The sequence below is a fragment of the Dufourea novaeangliae genome, unplaced genomic scaffold (genome assembly GCF_001272555.1).
Source record: "Dufourea novaeangliae isolate 0120121106 unplaced genomic scaffold, ASM127255v1 scaffold235, whole genome shotgun sequence".
In the NCBI taxonomy this organism is placed as follows: Eukaryota; Metazoa; Arthropoda; class Insecta; order Hymenoptera; family Halictidae; genus Dufourea; species Dufourea novaeangliae.
This window is the reverse complement of record NW_015374123.1, coordinates 46,780-59,101: the sequence shown is the minus strand read 5'-3', so window position 1 is coordinate 59,101 and position 12,322 is coordinate 46,780. Positions and strand designations below refer to the sequence as shown.

At 32.1% G+C, this 12,322-nt stretch overlaps 1 protein-coding gene across 5 annotated transcripts in view; it reads right to left on the bottom strand.

Annotated features, from left to right (window-relative positions):
• LOC107191215 (acetylcholine receptor subunit alpha-like) overlaps positions 1–6,129 on the bottom strand; it is a 224,932-nt gene extending 218,803 nt beyond the window's left edge. For all 5 annotated transcript variants that reach the window (XM_015580198.1, XM_015580199.1, XM_015580202.1 and 2 more), the window contains exon 1: positions 5,926–6,129. In XM_015580198.1, the coding sequence (XP_015435684.1) occupies positions 5,926–6,129 (204 nt within the window). The remainder of the gene's footprint in view (positions 1–5,925) is intronic.
• Between the last annotated feature and the right edge of the window lie 6,193 nt (positions 6,130–12,322).

Sequence of the window (12,322 nt, the reverse complement as noted above, 5' to 3'; positions counted from 1 at the left end):
CTCCATTAATAATGTTGATTGTTGACTTTTATTATGATAGGTGTGCGTGAAATATTTTAACGTTGACGAATTATTGACAATAATCTAGTTATACTATATACACATGGTGTTCATGAATTGCATGACCAAGCTACACAAATGTCCGTTACTCAGGCGTGTTGTTACAAAAATATATAAACAACGACAAAACATATTCCCATGTTTTTCAATTTATTTAAAATCGATTTCATGGATTAACGCTTTCGGTGCGGCAATACTTTTGACGAATGGGTCCCGTGTGCGCGGAATATTCTACTGTTCATAGCAATCTTACTATTCATGAAACGTAGATACACGTCCATAGCAGCACCGAAAGGGTTGAATAAAGTTTTGAAATATTAAAGCGATCTGTAAGTTTAAGTCGGTTTCATGTTTTCGATAATATTCATTATCATTATGATGATGATTTACCAGCATTCATTACTTCACGCAGTCAAAAATTCCAATCTTGAACTTTTAACTACTTTCACTATTGCTCGAAAGGGTTGACATTTATATTATTTTCAAATGTTTTTATTCATTGTTATATTGTAACGTCAATATTCACAGTTTGTAATTGACCACGTTAAGTATTTTTCGTACTGTTAGAATTACGAAGCTTTGTTAAATAAGCCACAAGGGTGTTCGAAATTAACAAATCAAAAATAGTATTATTAAGTAATTTTAGGCTCAAAGAAGTAATAAAACATGGTAATCGTATCAAGTTACTCTCTTTCAATATTTCTATTCTCACGGCGAGAGAAATTTAACACATTCTAGTTTTTACATATGTAGAATATAATAAAAACCTTTTAAACAAAATAAAATGTTATCTTACAGTTTTTCAGTTAAATAGAATCAAATGTGGGTTTAACCATCATCGATACCAAATCTGACAATGAGTTCGCAATCGTTTACTTCAGTTTAGATTCGATTAACCCACGTGCACTGTTCAATAAACTATTGTATTATTGTTTCTTGAAATAAAATCAGATTAAAACGATATATTTTTCAATCGCTAGATTATAATATATGTATGGTTTTGATGTCAAATTAATTTACGAATTTCTATAATAAACAGAAATAATTATTAATCAAACATTGGCTTCGAGTCAAATTGACTCAAAACAGTGCACGAGAGTTAAATGTAGATAAATTTCATGTTACATATCGGATATTTGACGTCTAAACAAAGCTTCCTCTATGTCATGTTGTCATAACAGAGAAAACAAATATTTTTCTGGGTTCGCACATAACTATACTTTTTACGAATTGCCGCTTGTCACCAAAAGACAACCGTTTCTGTCAATTAGATAGGTACATGTAAATGACATCTGTTGCAAGTAAGTTTAAATTAATATCTAATCAGAACTGTGTCAGAACTGCGATAGGTCTGATTGTGAGTGAGATTCATCTTGAACTAGGCGTGGTCTCGGTGAACTCTGTAACTGTCTGCATTTGCCATCAACGCCGCACATTAGGACTGACTTACTCCTTGATTCTATCTGGATAGAACGATGATTAATTTTATATCCTTTCACATTCATTTAGATTTGCTCGGAGACACTTTTTCGGTTAGCTTGCTCCACGAATTTCTCGGCCAGCTCCACAAAGGGTCTGAATTTTCAAGCAGATAGAAATATAAATTTCCGCTGGAGTTTTCCACCATTATCGATAGAGGACCGTTTCTCGTCGATATAGACGTATTTTCACAGGTGTCGGTCTTCCTGCGAGAATACGATACCTACAAGCTTACAGAAACTTCTCCTGACAAATAGTCGACAATCTGGGAATGCACGGTTGCATTCGTGATACTCGTGGACCTTTACCGTTCCAAAACTTTCGCCATAACCATTGCTCATTCAGCTGACACGTTCGGAAAACGTTCTTTGTTTACATTTCCCTGGGCAATACACCTGCATCTCTCTCACTCTCTTACACTCACCCTCTCTCTCCGTCTCTCTCCTTTTGCCTACTTCTCTAACCCCCTAAGGGCTTTCCTCGCTCGAGCATTTTTAACGTGTGTGCATTGGTGGAGTTTCCACGGGGGTCGCAAGTGAAACAAACAAATGTTTGCCACGACACTGTTTCACCACTCTCCGTCATCGGAAATTTTGCCACACTGCGGCGAATATAAACGCAATGCGGTCGTGGTTGCAGACATTAGTGGCTCGAATAATGTTGTCCTTACTAACAATATTTGGATGAAAAAAAAAATCTGAATGGTGAAATTATTTATATTTCGAAAGAGAATGAATTACTTACGTTTACACGGTCTGTTTCAAAAGTTGCGGAACTAAAATTTAAACAGCACTTTACCGTAAAATGATGATGCTCTTGATCATCGAATAAAAAAATTGTCATGTAAAAAGTGATTAGAAAAAAGCAAAGGTAGGAATTCCTTTCTTCTTTAAAGTACGTTATATATTGGGTTAAGAATAAAATAGAGAATTGATTCCATCTGATGAAAATTTTGTTTTGTATTGCATTTGCAGAGCCATATAGACTACAAATGTATAAAAGCTGCAGTTTAATTATTACCAACAATATTTCTTTGAATATTAGCATTACTAGCTTTAATCTTAGTTACATATTTATAATTATGACTGTTTACTATTCCAGTGTGACACTTAAATACCTGTTAGTAGGTATTAATTATGAAGAACATTCAGTATTTTCGAATTCGATATTAAATTCACATACTATTACCATTTAATTAATAAGTTATAAAACAGATCTAAATAATATAAATTATACTTTAACAACATTCATATAACATTAAATCGATTTTAATGATGATAATAAGTCTTGCAGTTAATGTGTTACAAATTAACGTTAATTATAATATTATATCAAAAAAGATGAAATTTCATTATTAGAAATAGAATTTGTGTTTATATAGTAGTAACAATTAAATATTTACAGTCCCAGTAATTCACAAATTAATAAAGGTTATCAAATCGTTTCTCAATTGACAAATGAAATGATTTATCACTTGCTTTTTCGATTAAAAAATTATGAACCAGTTATCATTCATAAAACGTTCAAATTCTCCTAATCCTTTCTCCCTAACCAAACTTCCCAGCACGATCCACGATCAATGGATCACCTCGTCACAGGGACTCCGTAATACGCCATAATGAACTCCGATGGAATTCAATCGGCAGTCCTCGAGAACTTCAACCCCACTGCGTTCCTGTTGCGAATACCTGGCCCATATATTGCGAGGGTTGCACATAAAGAGCAGTGCTTGTGATAGACCATCCTGACAATGGAAACCAGCCCCGCTATCTACGCTGGCATCGTAAATAGCCGCATACGTATGTAGATTGATATATTCTCCGGGCGAAACCCGACAGACTAGATTCCTCAGCGACCCCTAAAATTACCTACTTTACAGAATAAAAATTCTGTCAGCCATCTTTAAACATTAGAGATGAACATGACTCTTTTCTATTAGATTATTATGCGTCAAATTATTCGTAATGTTAGGAAAGACACGTTTCAAAATTCCCAATCGTTGTTATAGTGTCTGCTACTTTTTGAAAATCTTTCCACCCTGGAACACCCTTTAGAAAACTGTAAAATAATATGGAAGAAAGTGTATTGAATTGTTACGGGTCCAGCAAATAATTTAGGCGATGAAAGTAACCTTCAGACAGTGCGCGATGAAGTAACTGTACACAATGTAGGCAGATGTCAGATCAGTTCTGACCAGACAGTGACTAATAAGGGAAGAAATTTTTTTACTCGGAAGAAAAAAAATTTATAAAAAGAAGTTTATTTCGTTTTCGGAACCGCTTATAACGGACTTTGATACCATTTAAAAGGTGGAGTCCTTTAACTTCTAACCATTATCTTTTTAAAACTAAGGTAGCATCTGGGTAACATCTCTTGTAAGTACAGTAAATCATCGATGAGTGTTCGAAGGAATTGTGAAATCTAGAATGCTATTAATTAAGAAGAATTGGAAACGACACAACGAAGCATTTGACTCGATTGCTGTATCACTTGAATATATTCTTTGAACCGTAGACAACAAGAACAACATTAACATATAAACGTCATTTTTATCAACCGATAAGCAAAATGTTTGTAATGTACTACTGTACGTTTCTTCAGGCGACGTTACTCACAATCAGATATTTAATTTATAGGTAGATTTATTGATTTGTAAATCGTAAACATAATAATGCTTAGAAAAGCATTCGCTTGTGATGTTGCATAAGCGAGTCATTTTTTATTAATTTCTATGCAGATTTGTGAAATTCCGTAATATGTTACATACGTGTTATGTACACAAAGTAGATACTTATTGTTAATACTGTAGTAGTCGCAAGTAAACCAAAATTACGTTAAGAAAATAAATATATTGATGTATAATATTAATGCATTTTATAATTTTTTTAGAAACATTATCATATTACTTCATGTTACAATCACTATCACCTTCCTGAATGGGAGCATTTTTCTTCGAAACGCCGTGTACATTTTAAGTGGGTCTAAATTTCTCAACAGTACTTGTACGTACATAATAGGGTTTTTAACGTTAAGGTACAATCGTCGTGAAATTCGATTTTACACGGTTTTACGAGCGTCTGTAATTATTCACTGTCCGACCTTTTTCTACCATTCGATCAGGACAGTAATCCCATGTGTGATGAAACGCGGATTACGCGAGATTTCGTCCGGTCTGGAGGCGCTTTAGCACCCAATCAGTTTTCTTCATGGTGAACGCTGAATTAACAGACAAAACTAACCCCAAAAAATGGGAATAAAATCTACCGAATAATTAAAAAAGTGCCTGAAAGGAGTACATTATTAACTCTTTGTAAAAGAGAATTCTTTAAAACGTTGAACAATTTTCCACACAAAATGGAATGATATATTTAAGTTATAACTATCAGACAGAAATAAAACTATAAGTTGCTTTATTACATTCTTTATATACTTATATAGTAATAAGAACATTGAAAATCTTATCTAACTACATCTATCCGTAGAAATCAAGTTAATGCATGAAAGATTATCTCTTTTGTAAAGTTTCAATTTTGCATTAAAATAACTCAAATTTAGCGACATTTCATTGAATATTCCTCTAATATGCATTTATACCCTTAACGTATAAATAATAACTATTTGCTTAATCAACAACCGTAACGGTTGAACGAAATTAGTTTAATTGTCTAACATTATGAGTTAACAACTAGTAAAAGTAAATAAATTTACTCTTCACAAGTCTAACAAAGCGATTGGAAATTGTATCTATTTGTAAATTATGAATTTGATTAATCCACAACTGGTCAGGTGCAAAATTTATTAGTTACTGCTCGTTACACAAATCTTATTACTTATTACACAACTGGTTGTCTTATATTCTCATGTGAGAAAACATCGAAGTAAGCAAGCATCCCTTTAAGTAACTATTGAATAAAAATAAAATATTCTAAGAGAATTCATTAGGTTTCTCAGACCCGACCTGTGGTTAAATGCCTAGTTTTTCTAAAGATAGCCACAATTCTGAATAAAATCAATGTTTTGAAAAATCCCTAGGTAGTTTCATAGTCTTCTACATGTACATAATGAAGATTGTTTTTGTTTCACTTTAGGATAAACCGTGTGGCTGAAAAGTTGTGCATCGGTTGCATTTGCAAAAAAAGATGGTATCGCAATTAAGTCAAAGCGCTGTCATTTTGCACATAAAAAACAAACAAACATATTTTTGTACTCTTCAATATATATGAATAATACAATCCTCTAAACAGATTTTTCATAAAGCAATTTATTTACCCGCAATAAACAGTCGAAATTAGATATGATTTTAGGACCTGAAGTGTAGCTTAACCCCTTAATGCTTAATTCGACTGACGCAGGAAATGACTAAGTAAACTAAATAATGTTACTCACCACATCGATGAGCTGCGATAGCTTCAATTTGATACACACGCGCAGTACGTCCGAGGTATTCACTACAGGCCGCACTAGTTTATTGTAATTAGATAGAAGATCGTCGTAAAGACGTTTGGCATCCGGATTGCCAGCGACAGCACCGTGAACCACCAATGCGGAGAGGAACCATACGCGAAGTGTTTCCCCTATTATGGGGGGCATCATGGTCCCTTGATTCCTCCACTATGACCGACACACACGTCACCCTTTTAACCCTCCCTCGGCACGAACCGCGAACCACAAATCTGTAAAATTACAAATAGAATTGAAATTAATTAATTTTGCATCTCCTGTGATAATTATCTTCTGGATGTTTATGCAAATTCGTATTTCTGATATTAAATTTTGCGGAGATGAAACCAAATAAATGCTTATTTATTTCCTCCATTAAACAAACAAAATTGTCTGCCCTATTAGATTCAGAATTTGATTGCATTTTATGATCAATACGAATTTTATTAACACTTTACCAGGTAACGTTACTCTGATATTTAACTTTTAAATAGAATTATTGATTTCTGAGTCGTTAACATAATAAGGCTGTGATAGTTGCTCACTTGTGATTTTGAATAAGCGAGACATTTTTTGTGAATTACTGTATTTATGAAATTTCAGTGAATGTTTTTATAGTGTTGTATTTAAGATGGTTTGATTGATAATGTTAAGAAAATGTTTAGAAAATTAAAATACGAGACATATACAAATTGTAAACATGCAGAGTCGACATTTGAAAATATAAAGGTGGATTGTAACTTATTGTTAGTGTCATTGACAATTATTGTATCAAACTTGTTGTGAATTACTATATTAGTCAGTTCATCAATTATTATAGTAGTTTATTTCTGGATTACTGTATTTCAAAACTGAAAACACATTCTGATGAATTATTTTAAAACATCCACCTGATTTTGGGATTCTGCGTAAAGTATAATGGACGAAAGTGGAGTTAACAGAATCCAAAGTATTCTACAGCTTATTGTATACTTTATTCTATAGAAATTGCAACAAGATATACGAATATCTAAAATATTGCAAAAAATTTGCCTACAGTTTTTCACTGCAGTGAGAATGAGACAAAAAAATAAGTAATCGTAACCATCGGTATTTACCTACAAATACCAAATTGCAAATATATTGTAGGGTAATGGTTTAAGCGGTAATTATCGATATTAAAAAAAATACAAATGAATTTATTCTAGATATTTTCTCAACCGTTTTGTGAGTTTGAAATTGTATAACAAACTTGTAGAATTTGTGATAATATGTAAACAGTATTAAAAATCACCTTGTACATGCATTACATTACACAATAATTTGTAACGTGTATTAGCCGTCTTTACACATCCTCAATATTATTTTTAAAGTAATTATGTTGGAATAAATGATATCTTTTTTTTCAACGAAAGAGGCATACAGTACAATTACAATTGAAAACATTTTTTTATAAAATTAAAATTTTACCCAATATATTTTTCCGACTCGTCATGCATAAGTTTCGTAAAATCTAATATAACACAAATGCGGTGAACCTTGTTATTTGCCTTAAATATTTATAAGAAAATTCATGAATTACCTAGCACCCAATATCCATTTCTCTGCACGGATTTTTCTATCGAAACGCTCCGTGAATCGCATGAATGCATTATCCACGTCATTAAACTTCGAGTTGTATGTGCGAATTCGAATTGAAGATAAAGATTTCCTTCGAATTTCCATACAAATGTACCGGAATGAAAATTACCACGCTAACCGCTACAACGAGGTAAACTGTAATGACAATTTAAATTCCTTTCCTTAATCTGAACCATTACAGACTTATTAAGTTTAAATTTGTATTGTCCTCTGTTTTTATTTATATTTTGTTCATTACATAGCAGGATGTACAATAAACACATATAATGAGAATTATTTCTTGGAATATTGAAAGAAATTGATTTCATGTTATGCAAGACAACTTAATATTTTTTTAAATACATGAATCAACATGGCGTTCATTGAAATAACTAACTAATCTCTGGCACGGTGATAAAACAATCGAAGAGATTCTTTACCTTTCATTGCAATAATAGTGATTGTTCCGTTAAAGTGATTTATGACTTGTTTTGAACAATTTTCATTAGTTTTAGTTAATACATTTTACGAAACATGGGAATTCGATTAGAAGAAAATGGATGTCTTAGCACTTAAAGTATGCTACGCGACAGTATTAATAGCTTTTTAATGTCACGGAAAATACAATTACAGCAACTCTCTTAATATACATTAACGTGGAACCGATGTACGATAAATGAAGTTATTTAAATTAAATTCCAGAGCACGCTACGAATCCAATTTTCATCTTCTAACGATAGATCGCTGGAGACGCTTTGCGTCTTTTCGTTTCATTCACTCTTCCGTAATTTCGACGACCTGTTATAATACTTGAAAACTAAAGGTCAGAAAGTCACCAAAAATTAGAAGTTCTATACGTGTTTCTTCGATCAGTGTTTTTAATATGTGAAAAATATTACACGGCGAAATTCAGGGTCAAGAACCATTAAAATTAATTTACGTAGCGTTACAGTACCTATAAACTTATTGTAACGTTATAATAAATTTATTAAAAATTTGTAGTAAGGAAAATAAGGGTCATCCTATTTTTTTAAATTCAGGTTTGTTAGTTCTGAAACAATATCATACTTAATCCATTTATTGTAATTCCACTAATACTATAAGCAACTGGGTTCGTACTTGTATATTGAACTATTCTCACACTTTTATATACGTATATGTTGAAATACTTTAATAATATTACCAATTGTATTAACAGTAGATTTTACATCATTAAATTCATTAATGTATCATTCTTTTACAGCCTTTAAACTTAATTTAAGTATTCTGTACTATTTTTTCATTAACTCACTCTTATTGTATTAACATTATACAAGCTTCATATTAAAGATAACAATTAAGACATTATTAAATCAAACACTGCAGGAAAATTTTACGTATATTTTCTATAATTATGTATGGAGTGTCTCAGCTAACTGAGCAAAATATAATAATAATAATTAATAACTAATGATCATGACTACAATATAATCGCGACTACCTGCAAAATTTTGTTGGTTTTCTTTCAGTTATTTTCATTATATTCATATATCCAAAAAAGCTAAACAATAAAAAAAATAATAAAAAGAAGTTTATTTATATTCATTTTCAGAGCTGCTTATGACGAACTTCGACACCATTGTTCTGGTCGATACTGAATTTTCCGGGCAAGTGATACTTATTTCAGTTTTTAAGACGTCCAATGGGTATTATAATTTTTTACTACATATTATATTCTCAGAATTAATTTCATATCTGAGTAACTTTCCTTGTCAGCATTGCAGTAATAACGACGCTCGGTTCTATATACTTACTCATTTACAATATTATGTATATACAGGGTGTCTCAGCTAAAAGGGGTCATCCAAATATCTGCCTTATTTACTATTGTATAAAAAAACTCCTCAAAACAAAATTGAATTATTTGAAGAGGTTCATGTCATGGTGGAATGAATATTTCTCAAGGTTATTTTTTGTACGAGATTTCAAGGTAATCGAAATGAAATCCTAGACATTTGTCCGATTCCTTATAAAGCATGAAAAGAACAATTTCAACGGCCTTAACAACCACACCATTTTGATAATTTAATCTCGAGATATTTGCATCAGAAGGATATTTCCTAAAGATTCACGCGGCACATCGATTTTCACATTCGTATCCAAACGTAACAAAGCCTGAATCTTCAGGAAATTTTAGTATATCGAAAAAAAGTATAGAATTCCATTTAAAAAAATACCGATGACTTTTTGCATACAATAATAAATAAGGCCGATACTCAGATGATTCCATTCAGCCGAGACACCCTGTATATATAATCAGTGACGATTAACTGATTAATTATTGTTATGATGATCCCGGTTACAATAATTAATCAATTACGAAAGTAATTACAAGAAAATCAATTACTTGGCAATTCGAGCAAATACACCGCACAAAAGTTTGAATCTCGATTAGAAATGAGGTGGAGAGTGGCAGCATGGTTAATTCATCAGGAGCGAAGGCAAACACGAGCGCAGGCGTCGCTATTAAAGGACAACGAAGTGCTGTACCCATCATTTCCGAAGCGGTGCATCGCGAATCGACCAACGACTGATTGATTCGCGTATCTCGCGGAAGGCCATTAGAGGAAAGTACGGCGCAATTCGACGAGATAACCGCCGGATGTAAATTCCTGTCTATATCTGACAGCGTTTAATCCGATTTTCAACGATCGTTATGCAACCTGTCTGATCAGTTCAGGTGAACCACTCATCGGTGTTGGTGATTAGGATAAACTCAATGGTTCTCCCACTTGGATATTAAACTCCTAACTCACAAAATTTCACTGTATTATCCAGACCACGTAAACTGAAGATGTTATCATCCGTGTTTCAGAGTTTAGGGTGGACCTTCTTCGGTTTGCATTCGTTGTATCGAGCGGATTCCTCATCGCTAATTGGTATTAATCCATGACTGTGTGACTGTGTGGAAGCTAATTGTTCGTTATATTATTAGTAATATAGGATTCCTGTGTAGCTTTACAAAATTTTGATAAAATGAATTTACACATTAAAGTGAAACTTCAAGAATCAATTGTAAACGATATATACGGTTTTTCATTAATTTCGAAATTGATGTTAAATCATATAAATTGTCAATGCAAAATATTGTATTTTCATTGAAAAAACATGTGGTTTTACATTTGAAAATTATGATTATGTTGTAGACGTTTATGTTAGAAAAACAACATGAAACTTACTTTCAATAATAATGATATAATTACAAAGAAATGATCTTGAAGTTCACTGAAAATTTTGTTTTACTGTATACACAATCGTATAATGTTTAGAACCTAATTTTAATTGTAATCCATAAATTTTCATCATTATGTTTACGTTCTTTTTCGTCTTCGACAAAATTTGGTTCCCAAATTTTTATATTTCGAGAGTTTTAAAGTATTCATGGAGTATTCACTAATTACTGCTCAATACAAATCTATTGTATCTCTACACTTTCCGTTTAGAAATTTAATGATTCTGATATAAGCTATAAACAAACAATTAACTTACCACACAACAATTGATAAAGCATTGTCAAAATAAACATAAATTGAATTTTATTTAACGATGGAACTAGTAACGCTATTAATATTTTAACTGTCACGTCACCCAAATATGGGTGACACGTACATTGCAAAGAGGGTATGATTATTTAAATGTCGTTGCAACATTTTCCGTAAAATTGATATCGTAGTATAATTTAAAACAAAACCAACAGCCCCTATTATCTACACGCATATATTCTCCACGATTTATGACTTAAAAAAACGAAATAAAGTGTGTCTGACTACGTACGGCCTTTTTCACTGTAGCAGTTGACGCGTTAAACGGTTCAATTTTCAACTATTTGTCACGAATTAACTGTGGTTTATTGAAAAACTTACGTTTAAGAATGTATTCTTTCGAAATCACAAGTGTAGAAGAAAACAAAAAAAAATGTAAAATAATGTTTTTTCGTCGAGGCTTAAGTTTAGAAAAAATCGGTATTGAAAATGTATTTAATCTGTAGGCATTTGTGATTGTAATAAGTAGGAAGAGTAATAAATGAACAAACGCGTTAACTAAATCCTATTTAATTGTAGGCATATTTAAAAGGTTCTTAAAATCGATTTTCTCGAAACCATACGAAAAATGTTTATTTTCTACTTTTAATTCTTTTTTGGCATGACGAATCACCTCCTTTCAGATTTTGAAGAAAAACGCAGGCCTGGATATCAAACATTTACTTTTGCGTTTAGCCAGTAATCTATCAACCAATATTTTTAATGTCTCAGCTATTTCTCTGGTGGTACTGTGTTGAGTACTTGTATCTAATGCGACAATTTAATCACTTTCAACAGTGCAAATCTCTATATGACCACGATATATTTTCTACACCAAAATCTCCTGTTTGCAATGTTTCAAACCATTTTGACTTGTACGATCAGTCACAGCATTGTTTCCATATCCACCACAAATCGTTTTTTGTGCCTGAGTGGCATGTTTGCCCTTTCGAAAGTAATGAAGCATTATGTTCCGGAAATACACTTTTTGGTCTTCCATTTACAAATTAATCACACATAAATTAGATTATCCCAATGTTTACAATTATTTTCTGAAATTGAATAAAACATATCAGAGAACACAATGTTGTACAATTTATAGGTTATAGTTTGGTCGGTAATGCCAAAAATGAATCGCTTTCATTTGTCAGTACAAAACTGAACGAACTTTTGGTTCAACCCAG